The 21,120-nt window shown below is 37.1% G+C and overlaps 1 protein-coding gene across 18 annotated transcripts in view; it reads right to left on the reverse strand.

Annotated features, from left to right (window-relative positions):
• Positions 1-1,496: 1,496 nt before the first annotated feature.
• MPDZ (multiple PDZ domain crumbs cell polarity complex component) overlaps positions 1,497-21,120 on the reverse strand; it is a 103,918-nt gene continuing 84,294 nt past the window's right edge. For 16 of the 18 annotated variants that reach the window (XM_035309499.1, XM_035309501.1, XM_035309500.1 and 13 more), the window contains 18 exons: positions 20,280-20,371; positions 19,928-20,012; positions 19,513-19,593; positions 17,669-17,761; positions 17,500-17,574; positions 16,561-16,732; positions 13,622-13,767; positions 13,228-13,311; positions 12,905-13,098; positions 12,520-12,667; positions 9,307-9,393; positions 7,686-7,782; positions 6,973-7,016; positions 5,823-5,945; positions 4,799-4,903; positions 4,537-4,649; positions 3,629-3,752; positions 1,497-2,809 (listed from right to left, as the gene is read on the reverse strand). In XM_035309499.1, the coding sequence (XP_035165390.1) occupies positions 2,663-2,809; positions 3,629-3,752; positions 4,537-4,649; positions 4,799-4,903; positions 5,823-5,945; positions 6,973-7,016; positions 7,686-7,782; positions 9,307-9,393; positions 12,520-12,667; positions 12,905-13,098; positions 13,228-13,311; positions 13,622-13,767; positions 16,561-16,732; positions 17,500-17,574; positions 17,669-17,761; positions 19,513-19,593; positions 19,928-20,012; positions 20,280-20,371 (2,010 nt within the window). In that variant the 3' untranslated portion in view covers positions 1,497-2,662. Of the gene's footprint in view, positions 2,810-3,628; positions 3,753-4,536; positions 4,650-4,798; positions 4,904-5,822; positions 5,946-6,972; positions 7,017-7,685; positions 7,783-9,306; positions 9,394-12,519; positions 12,668-12,904; positions 13,099-13,227; positions 13,312-13,621; positions 13,768-16,560; positions 16,733-17,499; positions 17,575-17,668; positions 17,762-19,512; positions 19,594-19,927; positions 20,013-20,279; positions 20,372-21,120 lie in introns of those variants that run through there. The other 2 variants (XM_035309498.1, XR_004746054.1) reach the window with 2 other exon arrangements.

The raw sequence follows: 21,120 nt of genomic DNA on the forward strand, positions 1-21,120 counted from the left end.
CCTTTAATTATCCTTATCTCGACCCGTGAATTGTTCTTTCCTTTACTTCTTCCCCTCCTCATCTAAGGAGGGGGAGTGAGAGAGCAGTTGTGGTATTCAGCTGCCTAGCATGGTAAAACCACCACAATGACGAAGTAAACTCATCACTCTAAGCCTGCTAAATTTAGTACACCTCATAATCCATTGCAGAGCAGACACTAAGTCGTGGTCATGAAGCAACTGTCCTGGCACAGGGGCTGGAGGAGATCCTGTGCTCTGAACCAGCACCATGGTTGCGGCTAAAAGCAAAATTCCAGGCTACTTATCGCAGTGTTTTGATTGCTCATGTCAAGAACCATACCCAACAGACTGCTTTTTAACCAGACTGAGAAATTATTAAATACTGTCTATTTTAAACAAGCAAGGCACTCTCTTATTCATTTCTAAACAGTTTTGGTATCTTGTCTTATTGTGCTAAAAGACTGAGTGAAGCTAAAATCTGAAAATCCAAATAAAGCAGTTTTTACTAGATGGATCACACAAAGAGCAATATCATTAACTTCTAGTTATTTATTAAAAAATTTGGATTAATTTTTCACAACAAAATGAACAAAGCCAGCACACACCAGAAATGCACCTGCAACTTTATTTCTTCATCACTGAGAGTTTGCTGTTTATTTAATTAAATCCCCCATTTAGACACAACAGTAGTAACAAAATATCTGTACACTACTTCTGTTACAAATATAGATACTATTTAAAGCAACCTTACACACTCCAATGTATGCATCTCTCATTCTAACCAAGGAGTAAGTACACAAGAACAATAACAACAGTCAGTAATGGTAGCATCTGTGTACTTTCATTTTTTGCCAATCACAGTAACTTCTAGCACAGTTAATGAGACAAAGTTTTTTTGTTTGTGTTTGTTTGTTTTTTAGTTAACTCGCTTAGATCGAGCTACCAATTTGTTAATACTATTTCACAGACATTTCTAATACTGTTTTTGTTTCTCACTAAAACAAACACTAGACTTTCACATCTTCCTCTAATAATGGCCTGACCACTGCCTGCATTTTCTGTTCAGAGTTCTCTTAAATGACAACTGATGTGCTGGCCTTCTTGCTACATTTTTTTTTTTTTTTGCTTATCAACATGAAGGGTCTTGCTGCTACGGGAAGTATATGGCATGCTAATTAGCTAGGTGTCTTTCACTTTCAACATATTTACTGGCATTTTTATGCAGGAAGGTAAATCATGGGCAAGGTGTGCTTTATCTGCCAGATTCTGAAGAGCCAATTTGAAGAAGCAGAGCCAAAGGCAGACTGCAATCAGCCAGTGGTATCAGTAGGTATGATTTAGGGATAAAGTTTTAAAGACTCCTTAGTAAACTGAGAATGTTGATAAATTTATTGACAACTCTGCTAGCCAAATAACAGCTCCATGGCTGCATCTTATTTACCAGATAATATCTTGCATTTGTGTCTCTTAAATTATCAACCCCCAAATAATATTTGTGACCCTCAGTTGTCCTCTACTGCTTGATGCTGATGCAAAGACTTTCACTGCTGTCTCACTGGTCCCCTCTTCTCCACTGGAACTGATCTTCAGCCCTCTACCCACCATCAACCCCTGGTTATAGCCCTCCTCAGTCTAGGAAGGACCTTATCTTTGCTGCTATTTATTTTGTAATGATAAGCAACACTGTAACACTAACATCTTCTGCATTGCATTAACCTATATCCACAAGGCTGTATATTCAGCTAAGTAAGTATGTCCTGAGTGTTTTGTTCACGGCTCTGATTCAAGCAGCAATCAGAAACCTCGGCACTAAGACAGTATTTAGCCTTGCCTATTGCAAGAGGACAACCTTTGCTTACACACATTTCACGCTAGGGAGGTTGCTTTCACAACCACATAGACTAGAAAAAAAATACTGTTTTGAAAAGTTTAATCTTTCTAATTCTGCAGTTGCTGGGCACTCTCACTCACCAGGATGAGTCTCCACTAGCAAATAAATTTCTCAGCCTGAGAACAAATCTCCACCATCCAAAACAATTCAAACATGAGCAAAAAACAAACCTAAACACAACAAAAAATCCCCTCCCAACTCCTTCTGCTTGGTCATTGTACAGTAATAGGAAAAAAAGCCACACAAGTAAGTCCATTAATTATGTGCCTCCACATTATACACTTTTACTCCCATTTCCCAAATTCCGTATTTTGTTAATACTTTCTTTCTCCAATAATCCTATTTCTGTTTTCTGACTACTTCTGCCCACGCCATCCCCTTGTTAATTCAGGGACTTTATTGTTTGCACATATTTAAAATATTCAAAGCCTCTTAGCAAGACATTTAAATTTTGTTGTGAGATTATTAATGAAAACATTTTTTTAGTGGCTGACAAGTATTCATTACAATATCACTAGGAAAAAATATTCATGTCTTTGCCATAGGTGACATAGCTCCATCCCAATGGTTTGACAGTAGGAGAAATCCTTCTATTGCATACAAAAATATGGTTAAATGTTAATTTTCTTCAGTGACGTAACACAGTCCTGTGAAGTGGGAAGAGCAAGAACATTTGTACTTTTAAGAGCAAGTACAAACATTTCCATTCTCTTTGCTAAGCAGAATGTAAATAATATAGTCTTGTCAATCCTACCCCTTTCAGCAGCTAGTTCATGACAATACAGTCAAAGTGACTGTTCCTTTCGTCCTTTTCAGAATAGCAACCGCCTCCTCATGGGTCACCCCTTCTAAACTCTGCCCATTCACAGCAATGATTTGATCTCCCCTCTTCAGGCGTCCATCTTCTGCAGCTGCACCCTGAAACAATAAAACATGCTGTAATTGCAGACTCACGCATTTCTTTTTCTCCCTGCTGCATTGTCCCAATGGTCTGAATAAGATGGGTACAATGCACAAAACCCCTTAAACCTTTTTTGATTGAGAGTGTTTCGACTACAGTCAATCATAGAACAGCCTGCTAGTGCTGCAGTATGTCCTGCATTCTCTAACTTTCACAACACCTAGATCTAGAGGATGGATGTAGAGGATTTTTGTATCACTTTAATCCTGTTGGTCTAGCTAGTATACCTTCTAGTCTCTGGTAATATAACAGCAAGATTTTCAAGACCTGAAATAGCTTCCAGAAACTGGAAATCCAGTAATCAAAACTCAGCTAAGAACTATGACTTACAACAAATATTTGGGATTCTTCATTACATTTTTTTTTTGTCTAACTCAGGGCTGTTCCCTAGGGCAGGCTATACTCATAAAATCCTGTCAGTACCTGAAATTCTCCAAAGGTCCGGATGAGTTCGGTTATTTTATGCTGGTCTACCTTTCAGACTGTAATAAATTGGTCCCTTCTGTTACTTGAAGAAAATGAATTCTAAACATAAGGTAGGGGGGTTGTTTTTCAAAGTATGTAAACATTTCCAGTTTTGAGAGTTGAAAAAGACTCTGACATATGCAGAGTCTCATGCATTTGAAAATTCTGAATCTTCCTTCAAATATTGTGAGCACATTTTGATCAGGACTTGCACTGGTCAAGAAAAGCTTTGAGAAACTGGTAGTCATTTGGCATCGAACAGGCCATGCTCGTGGCCAATAAATTGATTGACCGAACAAATCCACACTTACCTTTGCAAATACTGTCTTCACATAAATGGGTAGGTCTCCATGAGGACTGCCATATCCTCCCACAATACTAAAGCCTAGACCGTCTGGTCCTCTATCCAGAGTAATGGTCTTGTACTGAGGAGGCCTAATGGAAGGGAAAAAGAGCATTGCTATGTTGTCTGAACTTATGATTTAACATATATAACATTCAACCAAAAACATTTTTTCTTTCTAGCTGAGAAATGCACTTCCATTTCCTCTATAACTACAAATGTTCCTCTAATCTTCCTAGCAAACACATTTAAAAATCCTGGAACCCTTTATGCCCCTTAAAAAAAGTCCAAAATTAGCAGCCATTCGTTATGTTGCAATATTTAATTACTTCTCTCCTACTCCTAGTTATGATTATTTGCATGTATGTGTTTACACAGACAACTCGTACGTATATCTCCACACAAACTTTGACTACTTGAATTTTGAAATTATATCTTTTAATGTAGGTTTGTGTGCCTAAACAACCCCATTCTCTCTGTCCCTGTTCCTGGAAAAACGCCTCAGATTTATGAGATAATCTGAGGCAATACTTGTTTACATAGCTGTGCCTTGAAGTGGTGACACTTGTATACCACAAAAGTTAAATATTTCTGATAGCCTAGTGCTAAAAAAGTACATTACAGAAACTAAAGTACCACTGTGGAAAGAACCTTGCTATGTAAGTTTGAGAACAGCCATTTGGGGTGTATCAACTAATCTCAGGTACGTAGACTCAGTGAAATGAAGAAAGCTGTATTTAAAAATAAATCAGATCACATTTTAATTCTACAACAGGGAAAAAAAAAAAAAAAAAAAAAAAAATTTTTAAGCATTTTAGGTTGTGTTCCAGCTCAAGTAACTGGCTACAGAGACTGTATTATTATGTATTTACTGACCCTAAATCATCCTGAAAAATACTGGTGGAAGTTAGTCCTGCAAATGTAAGACTGGACGTAGGCGGCTCCTGCTGCTGACCAGTTATGACACTCACATCTCCTCCAGCTACAACCTAAGAACAGAGTTCAGTAAAATGAGTTAAAAAAAAAAAAAAAAAGGCCAGTAAAATAAGAATGCTGATTCTAAAATAATACATCATAGCAACTAATGTTCAGAAAATATTCCAAAGGTCACTGGAGGTTTTTTGTTTTTGTTTTTTACCTGCAACTCAATAGTGCCTGAAGCATTTTTTAAGAGGCTAACAGCTTGGGAGTGAGTCATGCCTTCAGTAGATGTTCCACAGATGCTAACGATCCTGTCCCCGACCTGCAGAAGAAAATGTAGAAAACATAACTATCAATACAAGTTTATTTACATAGTTTTATTTGGCTTTTTCTTTCAATAGTAGCAGATTTGAGTATTTGGAGTTAGCTAAAATTTATCAGTGACATAGGGCAGGAAGAAAGAAATTAGGAAGAGTGCATGGTACACCTCTCAAAGGCACAACATCATTGAAATACATAGTGAAGTGATGGAAAAGTAGAAAATCTGACATCAAAATTAGCAGATCAGTGTTTAAGTTTAGTGTATTCAGTGTAAAAAATAATAATAGCTCTTTACAGAATTAATCTTAATATTCTAGAAGGATATGGAAAATCATCTGAATACAGACAGGTTGAAGTAGCACATTACCCTAAGAGATTATATATTTAAATTCATCCTGAAATAACACTGTCTATTTTCCAAGGAACATTAGTCAAATTCAACAACCTTTGATATAGATTGAATACAGTACACATGCAAGTGCTGTGTGAGATAAGACTGCCTACTTTGACTTGGAACCTAAAAAAGAATTCTCTATCCTAAGACAGGTAAGCATAGAGAACATGAGATATGAAACAGACTGCATACATACGGGAATGACCATGAGACTCACCAGTGTAGCTCACTTAGAGAATCCATCATTCTGAACTAGGCTTCCTACTTTGATTTTCCACAAGATTATCAGCTCTATGATCCACGATTTCTTTAGGACTTCCTTCCCAAGTTGATATATCTTTTAGCAATTACCTTTTACCATATCACCAATCTGAGACACTTTATTGTCAATCCAAATAGCAAAAATTCTTGACACAGCCAGAAGCAATCATGACTTCATCATTAAACTGCTACCTTATTACCTGTCTGGAGTAATTATTGTGTAGTACCCATACAATCTTTATAACCTGCTTAACGATTAACTTACTCTGAGTTTCTGAGTCTGAGCTGCAACTCCATTTGGATGCATCATGGCGATAAATATAGGAACATCTCCAAGGGGACTTCCTACACCTCCAGCAATGCTCACTCCTAGTGAATCTGCAGGGCCCTATTATTGTCATGAAAAAAAAAGATTAAATTTTTCTGGAAAGAAAAATACATAGAGAAATACCGGGTTACCTTAAAAAAATAATAAAAATCCTATCTTATGAAAATCAGAATATGCCTGTCTCAAGCCATTTTTTAAAGTCAATATATTTTGGGAAAGTACAAAGTGCACAATACATAATTCTTCCCATCAGTGGAAGGTGACAATTTACAGACTCACTTATATGTTTTTTCTTAACCAATCTGAATACTTCCAGAAGTCAACATGAAACCCTTAATGTCAGCATATGCCTGTCAAGGAAAACTGTAGTGATGGGATTGATTGTCCTTTATTATCAGTCTCTTACTAGGAACCTCTTGTAGATGAGAATTAATCTTTATGCTCCCCCTAGTGTCCCACTATTGAAGAACAAAACTAGTTATTCACTGCTGTACAATGCTCAACTACCTAACCACCAAAATTGCTATCATACATCAGTATTCACAGATTCAATGTTAAAAAGAGAATAGCTAAATACAACTGTGTAATCAAGGAAACTGGATACCAGGCAAAGTGAAATAAATATATGTGTTTTAGACAATCAGAAGCAATTTGTAACTTAGATCTTATGCTCCCATTGATGAGAAAGGCAATTGAAACCCAGCTGAAAAACTGCCATCGGTCATGTAAAGGCCTATCCATTAAAAATACATGTCAAACAAACGTGAAATACAAAACAATGGACTTGCAAGTTTAGTACAGTTCCCTTGGCTTCACTACAACTGTGCCTGGATTTAACTCTGGTAATACTGTTACTAATTCTCTCTCCATTTAATTTAAAAACAAGTCACAAAATGTGAAGGTGGAAGTCACATTTACTTTACTTAAAAATATGGGCAGTGGAGATCAGTAGAACCAGTAGACAAATGACTTAACTATTGCCACATCAGTTCCTCCCTCTAAATGATTAACTGCGTGGCCAGACTTCTTCCTTTACATACACATAACATCTACAGAACCTTTCCTGATACTTTATTCTATAACTTACCTTTTTTATCTCAACTGTTCTTAATCCCTGTATTTCAGAAGCTGCTGTCAGATAAATTTAAAAAGAAAAGTTAAACTAGTATATAAAAGAAACTTTTCCGTTAAAGTCATCCAAGTCACTATGATGATTCTAGGTTTCTGATGTTTCATTACAGACATACATTTTAAAACAGATTTTGAAAGCAGCTGCCATTAATTAATAGCATTTAAATATTTCTACAGTGGGTGAAAAAGTCATTCATTCTTTCAATTTAAACAGCTATTGGAGTAAATTGCAAAGCAATGCTCATATAGAATAGAAACTATTATTTGATAGCATTACCTGGGTCACAAGTAACTGGTGTAAATCTGAGCACTGGAGAGCTATTACCCAGTTATTCTAATGTAATGTAGTATTCAGAATTGATCATGTACTTTCCAAGAATGAGACAGACAGCTTGACTGAAGACATATTAAGATTAAATAGAAAATAATTCTTGCTCAACTTAGATTCTCAGCATCTAAACTGCTGATGTAACACCTGCTAGTTTCTTTTATAAAAAGTGATTCAAAAAGATATATGATGTACTGTATAATAACCACCACCCCTGCAACATTTTAATGACTAAGGAATCACTTTCAGGCCTATAGTATACAATGACTATGTATTAGAGAAAGCAGATCTCAGCTACCAATATACAGATATAAATTACTGAAAGGGCCAAAAAAACTTACAGGTATTTTTCTTCAGACCACTTTCAAAGACCTCAGGTGCACTTGAACCAGAAACTGGAAAGCTGAAGGACGAGAGACTGCCACTTCCTTCACTGACCTAAATACAGTGTTATACTGGGATTAGAAAGCAGCTTCAGACTCCCAAGTTGATAAAATTATAACCCATTATATTCAGTGTATTTTACTGTATCTTGCTTTTTCTGTACCCAGTTAAAGCTGATACACTGAACCTCTGTATGTTTCCTGGACACTCTGGAGGGCTACTTGCTTGAAACATGTCATTAGACCAACAGAGATTGCATAATTACAGACCCATCCAACACTTTGCTTCTGAGGGCCAGACTGTCCCCTTATTTCTACATATTTCATCACTTCAAAGACCTGGTGAATAAGACAGCCACCATTATCAAGGCAGGGACACAATACAAAAGACAAATCCTTACACAACCCCACATGTATCCTCACATTCATCCAGACATTCAATAAGCTAAAACCAAGATTGGACTCTCCACTCAGTTTCACCTACACAATTCACCTACACAACCTCCAGATTCCCCTAAACAATTTCCAGAATTTACAGCCTCAGGACTATGTAAAGGAACAACATGGCTCATAGTGGTTAGCATAGTTCATTGACTCTTACCGACTCTTCTAAACATTCAGCATTGTGAATTTCTTACTTAATAGCTTAGACTAATACCACACAGAGCTTGTGTATTTTTAACTGGACCGGCATTATCCTTTCAGAGATACTGACACTCAGTCCTTAACCAGTCTTAACCTATTCACTTCAAATTTCAGAAAGAAAAAGTCACAGTTTAATTAGGATTCACCTTAAACTATTTACATCCATGTTCAATCACTGACAATAATGATGGTGATGTATACCTGGTTTATGACTATAAAAAGTTCTAAGGTAACTTGTGAGCTCTCTCTTTTCAATACCTCCTACTGGAAATCCCAATACATAAATTGGCACAGAATCACGAAGAGAGCTGCTGCCACATAAAGGATGCATTCAAATGCAGAAACTGATGTGAGTTATAACATTAAACAACATTAAAACAACAATAAAACAAATAAACTTAGGAAAAGCCTGACAGAAAGGGTGAAGGTTTCTTGCTTCTTGTGACCAAGATTATAAGAGTATGAAAGGTATAGAGAAATTCAGTTAAATAAATGAAACAATACTCAGCACTCAGCACTCTCCAGGCAACAGGTTTAAACCCTACATCAACTTGTTCTGGTAATGAAGACCATCAGCTCTCTTTCCCATGCAAGAGCTCTAAAAATCATACTAGACAACATAGTAGAGCCTGGAATCTACTCTAATATTTCTACTATCTACTCTACTGTACTATCTACTCTACTATTTCTGGAATGAACTCTTGACTGGATCATGTCTTTAGCTGATACAACTAGCTAAAATGAACATATAAAATGGCTACCTAAAATGGCTACATAATATAAGCTGCAAAGTACATAAAAGCTCCTACTTCTATTCATCTTGGACCAGGTGCATGGAAAATCATTTTCATCATAAAATTAACTATTTTTACTTGCTTTCCCTATTTAACCATATTTTCTTTCTTCCAGACTAAACTGTTTTACAGTTACAAACCTGGCTGCTCTGGGACGTTCTCCTCTCAGAGTGGAATGGACCAGCTTTTATTCTTCCAACCTCTAGTCTCACTGTACCTAATGAACACTAAAGAAAGAGTCCTTTTTAATACATCTCTTGTATCTACAACATTAAAGCCAACAACAACATTTAAGTCACTTATTAGATGGTAGAAAAAGAAGAAAGTACAGACAGAGGGGAAAATACAGGACTAACAACCCTGCAATGAGAACGGAAAAGAGAGAGTTTGTGGCAGGACCAGAACCATACTATGACTGAATGATACTATTGAATGACATTCAATACAGAGCTGAGAACTTTTCGGATTAAACCGTATTCTAATACAGATGTGAGGACTACATATGAAGCCTAATTCCATTACCTTTTCTTTAAGGAGTAGTAGTCTTGGCTTCTAAACAGAAATTTCAACATGTGCTTTCAAGACAGCATTTTTCAAAGAATAATAAAAGTGGAGTATTTTCATAATAAACGCTAAAACAGTACAAAACCTCCAAGTACTAATTAGTATTTCCGTTGATATAGCCAATAGTGTGATATTTAAAGTGGTAATTAGCAATCTCTCTCCCACTCTTGAAATTACCTGTTAGTATGTTAATTACCTGTAACTAAATCTCTTTAGTTACTAATGTAACTAAAGAGGTTTTGGGTGGGATGTTTTTCAAACATTTATCTGTAGTTTGAGAGACCTCTGATTCCCAAGAGGAACTTGGGTGATATGGATTGATTGCACGTTGGAAAATCCATTCCAATGCTTCCATTAAGCACTGAGATCTTAAATATACTATTAGGCATCTCATGTATAAATACCTACCTCAGATGAAAATTCACCATGCAATCAAACATTTAGAAACCAAGATGTTAGGCTTATTTTGATAATAGATAGGTAAGGTGTTATCACAAAAACACTTCAGAAAACTGGACTTCCAAAATAACATAAGTAGTGTCAAAAGAACATCTATCTATCTGCAACATATTTAAATACAGAAATTTCAAAGTATTGTTGCTATTTTGCTTTTCCTTTTCTTCCACTGAGAAGTTGTTACTATGATCTCTGGTACCTATGCAACCAGAGAATTTACTGTTACAGATGTCTGCCTTAATTTATCATAACCTTAGCTGTATTACCCTAAGAGAGGTTCAAAAATTTATCAGAAAATTCACAGTAAGAAACAGACCAATATATCAAACTCAACAACATAAAATATCCATTCAAATAGGGTTTCTAAACCTCTGTAGCTAGCATACACTATTGATATTCTCTTAGAGATAGCTAGGAGAGATTTATTACTAAATTACTTTTTATTTTTTTAAGTAAAGCTGACTTCTTCATGTCCTGGAAAAGACTTGATCAGGGCTCAGACATAAACAGTCTTTCCTGCTCCTTTCCTCCTGTAAAATTACCACATCCTCACATAAAATGCAAGCCCCAAAATGAGATTTTAAAGTTATTATGTGTGAAAGTGGGAGGTAATACTTTCCATCTGAACTTGTGAGTAAATCACTTCACATTCTATCTTCTTACATTTTTTTTTTCCTGGAGTCTCCTATTTAAAGTCAAATGAGGGAAAAAAACTGTCAACTTTTCAGATACTTGGGGAATACATAACAAGAAACACTGCAAGAACAGGAGGAACTTTCACACGTTCTTGTGGTTTTATGGCAGTTCAAATACATTTGGATTTTACAAAGATTGTAAATAACTTTCTAACAAAATACATTTTAGGCAATTCAAGACAACTGGCTGTAGATCATTCACTTGTGAATGAAAACAGAACTGATACCTGAACTAAAAATGATGACTGCCTTTGTATGAGTGATCATGCTTTTATCCATTTTTACTGTTTGAAAGAAACAGAACCATTAATAATATCTGAGTTATTTTAGACACCACATTTCTCAGGGCCATTATTATTTACAAGTACCACTGAGTGGGATGAAGTATCAAAAACTCAAATATGCAAGTAATAAGTGAGACTATTAATTAAGTATACTCAATTGTACACTCCAAAATGCTTGCCAACTAACAAAAATACTAGAAAATTTCCAAATGAAGTGGCATTTTAATTAAGAGGAGATGTAAAAGTGCAGCATATGAGGAAGAAATACTTCGTCCAAAGTGCAGCACGTGAAGAAGAAACCCATTGTCCTTATATAAAATAAAGTATCAGGTACGAATTGGAAAGTACTATTACCCCATAGGAGTACATTAACAAGTTCACTATCAGAACACAGATGCAGTTGTGACATTCTCAATTATGGTCACACACTGAAAATAAAAAAAAAAAAGTTCTTGCCCTAGGAAAAAAAAAATGCTTGAGGAACTATTTAAGACCTGGAAAAATATATCTTATACCTTATAAGTAATGCAAAGAAGCATGATTATGTCTACATACCCAAGAGTCAGCTGCCAATAAAGGCTGTTAAATTTTTTCCAGTGGAACATTTTCATTGGAAAATGCTGACTCAAGAGAATCCTGACATGCAACCGAATGTCTCAAAACCCTGTATGGAAAACAGACAAACTGGCTGACCAGCTGGACTTCCTGCCAGACCACAGGAAATGTTGTATGTATGACTTCATTCTGATTTGGAAATTGAGGAGATCAGATACACAACATTTACTGAGAACAGGAATTCTGGTTCTGAGAACGGCAGCCAGGAGGTTACTTCAGTTATCTTTGTGACAATGTGATTTCTTAACCTAGATGTTTTGCTCACTGAGAAAGGCATTATAAAATTTAATGGATGTAATGCAACAAGACATACACAGAAAAAAAAAAAAAAAAAAAGATGAACATTAACAACTGGGAAGGCAATCACTTTCTGGCACAACTACACTGATGAGTTCTGTATAATTTAAAGTCAATTCTAAGTGTCTTTCCAAAATTATGAGGTAATTAAACAAGTAGGTGTTTGTTGGATAAAAAACAGTATTAAGTTCAAGATTGCTCTAGGTAATGGTCTTTTATTGCCCTATAAAGATATGGCAGTCTGTGCTACCACTATTCCCACTTTTATCAGGTGAAGTACGAAAATCTGAATACTCTAGCCATCAGGAATTTAAATTCAGATCCAAAGCTTGTTCTCTCTGACATCTCAGCAACAGTCTGAACACAGGCTGAATAAACCTTAAGCTTTCAAAAATCTGGATCTCAGTTCTTCGCTTTTAACCATCTCCTGTTTTCCTGATACCTTTAGCAAAGCTGCAACAGCCTCCTGGTTAGCATTTCGAACATCTTCTCCATTCACAGTCAGTATCTGATCTCCTTGCATCAATCTCCCATCTGTATCTGCTATTCCTCCTTTGACGATGTCTGACACAAACACCCCCGTATCATTTCTGTAAATACACACATGAATTCTGAATTACAATATTGTTTAAGGGTCACTTTTATGGCTTGCACTTGGGAACCCAATGAATATTGTCTCATTTTTCTGATGAGTCATGTTGGGCTAGTTCCTCTAGGAATGGCACAAGAATGACACGTACTGCCTTTACAGGACTTAAGTGCAGCACGCCAACAGAAACACACACGTGACCAAGTCATAGACATTGACTATCCATGTATGTTCATACCTTTTCCCAACGATACTCAGGCCAAGGCCTTTGCCAGGCTTCTTTTGGAGCTCTATAATGAGTACATCATACATATCTTCCTCCTTGTACTGGGCCTCATCTCTGTACACCGTCAGACGAACTTTTTGGGGAGTCTGCCGGAGGACATTTATTGCTTCATCATGTGTGGCATTCCTGAGGTCAATCCCATTCACCTACAATGGAAGCATACATAGATGAAATGAAAGCATACATAGATGAAATGTACAGGACTTTCCAATAGATAAATGAAAGATGTCTAGCTAGCAAATGAAAATAAACAGTGACCAAAGAAGTAAGTGCACCTCCAATATCTGATCTCCAGCCCACAGTCTCCCATCTTTTGATGCTGCTCCTTCTTCATATACTTCATGGATAATGATTGCTCCCTGTGGATAATTAACAAAAATAAATTGCATACTGAAAGAAAATGCCCCTAACTTTGAAGCAAGAGCTACAGAAAATTCCTGCTAAAATTCAGTGTTAAAAAAAAAAAACAACAGAATAATGACAAATTACCAAAATATTTAAGAAGTTCACTTATACTTTCAATTTTAAAAGTGCTTTTTTTTTTTTTCCTGATCTTTAATAACTTTCTATAAAAGTGCCACAGAACAAATTAAGACAAAATCTCTTCTAACAGATATTTTAATTTCTATATTATTATTTCATGTGAGTAACAGGTATTTTTCAACCAACCAGCAAAGTGTCTGCTCCTCCAACAATGCTCAGACCAAGACCAGTCCGTCCTTTGGAGATATCAATGGTTGTTTCACAACCAGGAATAATGGGACAAGTAGCGGGGTCAGAAGCTAGTGTGGCTGGAGTTGAAGATCTGCTTGTACCTAAAACAAAAATTAAACATCCTAGTTACAGGATTAACTAAACATCCTAGGTAAAACAGCTTAGTATCAGAAAAGTGACTTTAAAATATCGTTTTGAGAGTCCATACTCTCCAGTAAGAGCTCAAGAGTCAATCTACAGGAAACATACTTAATTCAAAATGCCCACATAATACCACTCTCCCTTGTCCTCAGTCAAGTACTGTCCTGTGGTTTTAATAGCAGTTGCCCTGTTTCTAGGTCAACAAGTACCTGGATCACAGTTTTAAGTTTACTGAGACAGTATCACATACAACATGCTGTATTTGTACCACCCACAAACTCGTAAAGTTTGGATAGCCTAAGAAGCTATTTTACAAAACAAATGCTATTTCAGAGATAATTTAAATATCTATACCTGTAACTCTGCAACACAGATCACAGATAAATAAAATGCATCCATTATGTACATGGATGCACGGATGTCAGTCCAACCCTTTTGTAATGGGCTAAGTCAAGGTCCAGCTAACTGAATATTCTGTCTCAGATTCAGATATGTACCATGAGAAAGAATGTGAAATATGGAGATATTTTCCAAGTCTACCAGTACTTGCTCAACCAAAGGCTGTACACACACATCATTATATCTAGGAGCCCTCAACAAGAACTTCTATACACCAGTCACATTTTTAAGTCACCACTTACACAGCTTTTGGAAGCCATATGTCTCATGGTGTAAATATCACAGAATCATAGAACATCTTGGGTTGGAAGTGACCCTAGCAATCATCTCACTCCAACCTCTCTGCCACAAGCAGGGACACCTCTCACTAGACCTGCTTGCTCAAAGCCCCATCCAGCCTGGTCTTTAACACCCCCAGGGATGGGACATCCACATCTTCTTTGGGCAACTTCTTCCAGTGCCTCACCACCCTCATAGCAAAGAATTTCTTCCGTATAGCTAATCTACCCTCTTTTAATTTAAAGATGTTACTATATATAAATAATGTATATAAAGTTAAAGCCACAATTAATATAAGTTCCTATAGTGTATATGGTGTTAAAAAGTTCCTTACAACTGACATCCTTATGTATTAATTTGTGTGATCACACAAATTTTTTGAGTAAAAGTTTGCAAATGATACTAAACTGCTAAGAGCTGTAGACTTCCTTGAGCGTGGAGATGCCTTGCAGAGACATTAAAGACAAATTAGAGGGCTGGACAATCAATAACAATATGAAGTTCAACAAGAGCAAGTGACAGATTCTACACGGGGGAAGTGACAACTATCGCTGTATGCACAGACTAGGGGATGGGAGGCTGCAGAGTAGCCCTGCAGAAAGGGATCTGGGGGTTCCATTGTATATTAGGTTCAATATGCACCAGCAGTGTGCCCTTGCAGGCAGGAGGACCAATTTTACCCTGGGCTACATCAAGTACAGCCTTACTAGCTGGTCAAGGGAAGGGACTGTCCTGCTCTGCTCTGCTCTGGCACAGCCTCCCATCAAATACTGTGCACAGTTTGGGGCACTACAGTACAAAAGGGACATAGAACTACTAGAGTGGCCAAAGGAATCACAGAATCACAGAACTGTAGGGGTTGGAAGGGACCTTGAAAGATTATCGGGTCCAACCCCCCTGCCAAAGCAGGTTCCTCAGAGCAGGTTGCTCAGGTAGGCGTCCAGACGGGCCTTGAATATCTCCAGAGAAGGAGACTCCACAACCTCTCTAGGCATCCTGTTCCAGTGCTCTGTCACTCTCACCGTGATGAAGTTCTTTCGCATGTCGGTGTGGAACTTCCTGTGTTCAAAGGAAGGCTACAAGGATGGTGAAGGGTCTAGAGGGGAAGATGTACAAGGAGCAGATGAAGTTGCCTGGTTTGTTCAGCCTAGAAAAATATGAGGGTAGGCTTAATGGTAGCTTACAGTTTCCTCACTGGGGGAAGGCAGAGGCAGGTCCTGATTTGTTCTTGCTGGTGACCAGTGGTAGGACCTGAGGGAATGGTGTGAAGCTGTGACAGGGGAGGTTCAGGCTGGGTGTTAGGGAAAGGTTCCTCACAGAGAGGTTGGCTGGGCTCTTGTCAGGACACCACACCTACTGGAGTTCAAGAAGCATTTGGACAACGCTCTCAGACTTATGATCTGATTTTAGGATGGTCCTGTGCAGACCCAGGAGTTGTAGTTGGTGCTCCTTTTGGGTCCTTTACAACTCAGGATATTCTATGATTCTATGAACTTAGTAGTGATATAATTGTGTATCAATGATACTACTACTAATAATCAATAGGAACATGACTCAGCAATACTTGCAGTGATGTACATATGAATTAATTGTGAGGTTTCCATTAGTCAATTAAGCTATTAGATTCTTAGTGGTGTGTTGCTTAACCACTATCATCAATCACTTGCATCTCAAGTCTCCATTTGAAAGGGGGAGATTGAAATTCGGCTAGTTCTAAGCAGTGAGACAGCCTCAATCATTCTTCTGCTCTAACAAAGATGGTATTTCTCTGCTTTAAAGAAAATGGCTCCCACTTCTAGACATCTATGATACAAGCACTTGCTACACAGCCTTTGCAATGCAAGAGGAAATCCCTCCACTCTTCCAACTCTAAAACAGGCCAGTGGGAAAGCAAGAAGTAGGTCTTCAGTTTGGAGCCTTACTGCTTTATTTAGATGGATTTGTAATTTGGAAATACTAGAAACTGAAGTTCAGAGAACAGTTGGGTGCATACAAAAAGAGAGAATTTGTTTACAAGTTAGGTCTTCATTTTTATCTCATAACTAGTGAAGCTAGACAAACAAGAAGAACCTTACTTTTGACTGCTTCTGGTTCAGGTGAGCTGGACGAGGGGACAGTTGCTGGTGGTTGGATATTCCTCCTCTCTGCTGGGGCAGTGCTGACTGATGTTGTAGTCAGGCTACCTGCCTGTGCTGAGTTGACTGTAAGCCTCACCATGGTTTTGGATGTCTTCAGGAGACTGATAAACTGAAAGATGAAGAGAAAAGCTGATGAAGAATATAGCTGGAGTGTCACTTATAAAACAAAAATACAGAAAAATATCTGTTCTCCAAACTGGAGCTATAAAGTTACGATCCTGCAGGTTTTCTTGGCAACGAACAAGGAAAAATATTGATGTTTTGATAATAGTGTCAGAGTTAACTGTAGGCCAGATCTGGCTGATGTTATTCAATTAGCTTCCCTGAAACTCTGTCAATTTGTTATTTAGAAAGAGAAATAGCTTTCTCCAAAAGGTTGAAATATCAGGCTTGGAATAGAACACAGTGATTGTTACAGACCCTTCCCATGCATAAGCACAGTTGATGACCTAATTTACCACTGATGCAACTTAACATGTATAATACAGACATATAAATTTTACTGTTTCTAATACTTTTAAAGTGTTAGATATGAAAAGACATTATTCAGCAATAGTTCATGCCTTTTATCCCACAGCTAAGTGCCTCTGATTCATCTGATCTGAACCACAGGGAAAAAAAGTCACATCAGTAATGCAGAGAAAGTCTATTTATGTAGTGCATTAATACAAAATAGCAACTGAGCTCTAAATGCAGGCTTTATCTTATTCTGCAGTAGTTTCCTTATCCAGACAAAGCCTGTAGATCTTTGGTTCTTTAAACGGCTTTGAAAATGAAATCTGAGTAGAGTCACAAAAACCTTACTGATTCTGGACACATTCATGTCCTATATTTAATGGTGTGATTTCTACGCTATTCTTGACACTTCAGAAGCACCTTTTCTACTGGATAGCCCACAACAATTTCATCATCCACTGCCAGGATCTGATCCCCAACTTTGATTCTTCCATCCTGGAAACAAAACAGGAAAAAAAGTATGAATGCTACGGATGCTACTCCAAAAAACATTTTTCATTCCCTATATGGATTTAAAATGTTCTCACACCTTTGCTGCTGCACCATGATCTGTTAAGCTCTTAATAACTACTCCATTAATTGTGTCTTCTTCACTAATGGCAATTCCCAAACCTCCTTGATCCTGGGATAAATAGAAATATGCAAATGGTTAGATACTACATTTATCAAAATGTTAGAATACATTCAGTAATAACTAGTGAAGTTTGAAGATATAACAAAAGTTTTCACAATGCATCAATGTTTTCCTTTTAAACTAATCTATTTCTGAAATAGCAGATTTTTCCAACCTACAAATAGTGCCTTGGCTACCAAGATAGTTAGCAAGATAAATCTGAAGCAAATCTAAATTCAAACTTATTCTTTTTGAAACTTTGTAGGTCAACTGTGATTCAGTTGTTAAATTCATAAACAGAAATAAGAATTACAGTGAATCACTGAATGGCTAAGGTTGGAAGGGACTTCTAGAGGTTATCTGGTTCAAACCTCTGTGCTTAAGCCGGGACACCTACAGCAGGTTGCCACAACCATGTCCAAGCAGCTTTTGAAGATCTTCAAGAAAGGAGACTCCAGAACCTCGCTGGGAAACCTGTGCCAGTGCTCCATCACCAGTACATTAGAGAATTGTATCCTGACATTTAGACTGAATCTCTTGTGCCCACTGCCTCTACTCTTGGCACTGGGCACCACTGAAAATACCATAGGTCTGTCCTCTTTGCATCCTCACTTCAGGTATTTGTACAAATCAATAAGATCCTCCCTTCAAGCCTTCTCTGCTGCAGGCTGAACAACTCTTTCAGCCTCTCCTCATAGGAGATGTACTCCAGTCCTTTGATCAGCTTGGTGGCCCTCTGTTGGACTCTTTCCAGTGTGTCCAGGCCTCTCTTGCACTTGGGGACCCAGAACTGGACACAGTACTCCAGGTGCAGCCTCAGCAATGCTGAATAGAGGTGAAGAATCACCCATCTTAACATGCTAGTGATATTTTGCCTAATGCAGCCAATAATATTGTTAGCTTTCTTAGTAGGAACTCAGAACATTCGGAAACTATAGGCTAAGGTAAATAAAACTTCACAATATAGCTTAAATTCTCTATTTGAAACCACAGGAGAAATATGTACAGCAGTGGAAAATACGGAGGATGGAAAAATGCATGCTCATCCTTTGAAATTAGCAAATTGGGACAGAGTGAAATTTTCCAGTGTTTTTAGCTAGAATTAAATCATCTGGATACCATCATCTCTAAGATACTGTTCTGGTTGACAAGGGAAGGCTAGGTGCCTTCCAAGGAGACAAACTTATGAACCGTTGTAAAGTCTACTCTCATGTCCACTGAATCCAACTCTTTTTCCCCATGCCAATAAGGAGGAGCTTAGTTTTTCCACCCTCATTTGGCAGCTTCACAGTTATGCAACACTTGGCCATTTTCTCTCAGCTGCACTATTTCAGCAAATTATATATATTATTTTCAGGGGATTTGCTGCTTATAATCTAATGCTAATTAATTTACTTGGAACATCGCAGACAATGATTTACCTTAGGCAGCAAACAAACAAACTCTCTGTTCAACTATAGTAGCTAGTTACTGAAAATTTTGCCATTAGGTCAAGAGATTATTTATTCCAGAGACATGGATCACGTGGAGGATTTATATGAAGTTTAAAAGCCTCATGATTGCCAAAGACAGTCATTACATCAGCAAAGGTTTTGGTTCACTCACAAAAACAAAGAACAGAAGACCCCTAGAAATATCTATTGCGACTTCTAGTAAGCAAGGGACAAAGTTTGTTTCCCATTAAGTGGGACTCCATTACACAAAAATTCAAGCTGGTGAACACAAATGTGGCTGGTGTAAATTTAATTTTCAGCACATACCTTAGGGAGTTCCACGTACTGAATGTTTTTATACGAACTGAAGTCAGAACTAACACTGGAGTTTCCAGCACAGGGATCAATCTGATAATGAAAACACAACTGTGAGCAGCTATTTTCAACATTTTTAATCAAAATAAAGTAGCACGGATACATTTAAAGTGGGATTGGTTATTTTATGGATCCATTTAAACTGCTATAACCCTATTCATGGCAATATTAGATTTACTTCTCAGATCAAGTGAACATAAAGTAAAACAGAGCTAGGAACAGTAAATGTAGCAACTGCACTAAAATTTGTTTGTTTTTCCATTGGATTTCTTCTTGTTTTGTAATACTTGCTAAGTAGACAGAGTACCCCTGTATCCCGAACAGTGTCAGTATCTCAGTCAAATGAAGAAACAAATATTTACTTTACCTCTTGGTTTTGAAGAGTCCCTGAAGCACAAGCCTCTATTGACTTTGTAGGGCAAACGGCCATCTGATTTACTGCATCTTTATTTCTAAAATAGATTCAGTTATAGTATATGGTAAAGCAATAACATGTTTCTTACAACATGTTTAAGTCTAGATCTTTCTTCTGCTTTTTTTTTGTGGCAGTGCCAACACCAATATGAAAACAGAAAACTCAAAACATATTTAAAAATTACTGAGAACTCGGTACAAAAGCATACCTATCTCACCAAAATTAAAAAACAGAAACAATCCCTATGCAAGAACTTGAGCATATAAAACATATTTTTTTAATAAAAATTTTAAAGACAACTTACCTGATAAAGATTATTTTTACTTTAGATGGTGCACATTTAATTATTGATGAAGCATTCTGGTGAGTCCTTCCATAGAGCATTTGCCCATTTATCTATGTAAAGGAAAGTAGAAATTATTTCTGCAATTATGCTAATTCCCTTAATCTTTTGATTAGGCTTAAAAAAATCCACTATCCCACATCACTGGCTAAAACAGGAACTGCGTTAAAATTAAGGAATGTGGTGTGTCCAGCTTTCACTCACTTTCTTTATTAAAAAAACAAACAAACAAAAAAAAAAAAGCAAAAAAAAAAACCTTATAGTTCAGTTTCAGTCTAACACTGTCACATAGCTAAAAATGTAATTCTCTGGGTTATACAATATTGACTTAGCACAACATCTACTTGCTTTTTGTGAATGATAGAGCAACGAAGTAGAGCCATGGAAAATTCTAAGTAAAACAAATGAATACATACATTCAGCAACAAGATTACCATCCTTTATTGAACCACAGCTGTGAGCAATGCACTTTATGCAAAGGAGTCTGAATGTTGGTGCATTTACAATCTGAAGATTTGACCTTAGAATCATTGTCTTCATTTAGCAGAGCAGACTAACTGAAAGCCCCTGAAACTCACATGATTCATATATGGCTGGAGATATCAGTGTGAACTTGCAGAATAAGGAAAGCCATAATTGTCTTACATTTTATTAATTGTGTTTGCTCCTGCAAATGGAAAGCCACAGTGGACACGTCCATTTTAAGTATGAGGAAATTAGTTGAAAAGGACTGCTTGGACCCACACAAAGGGTCAATAGTACAGCATACACCAAGGCAGTACAAACAGAAGCAGAGATGCAG

Source organism: Oxyura jamaicensis, chromosome Z (genome assembly GCF_011077185.1).
Source record: "Oxyura jamaicensis isolate SHBP4307 breed ruddy duck chromosome Z, BPBGC_Ojam_1.0, whole genome shotgun sequence".
Taxonomy (NCBI): Eukaryota; Metazoa; Chordata; class Aves; order Anseriformes; family Anatidae; genus Oxyura; species Oxyura jamaicensis.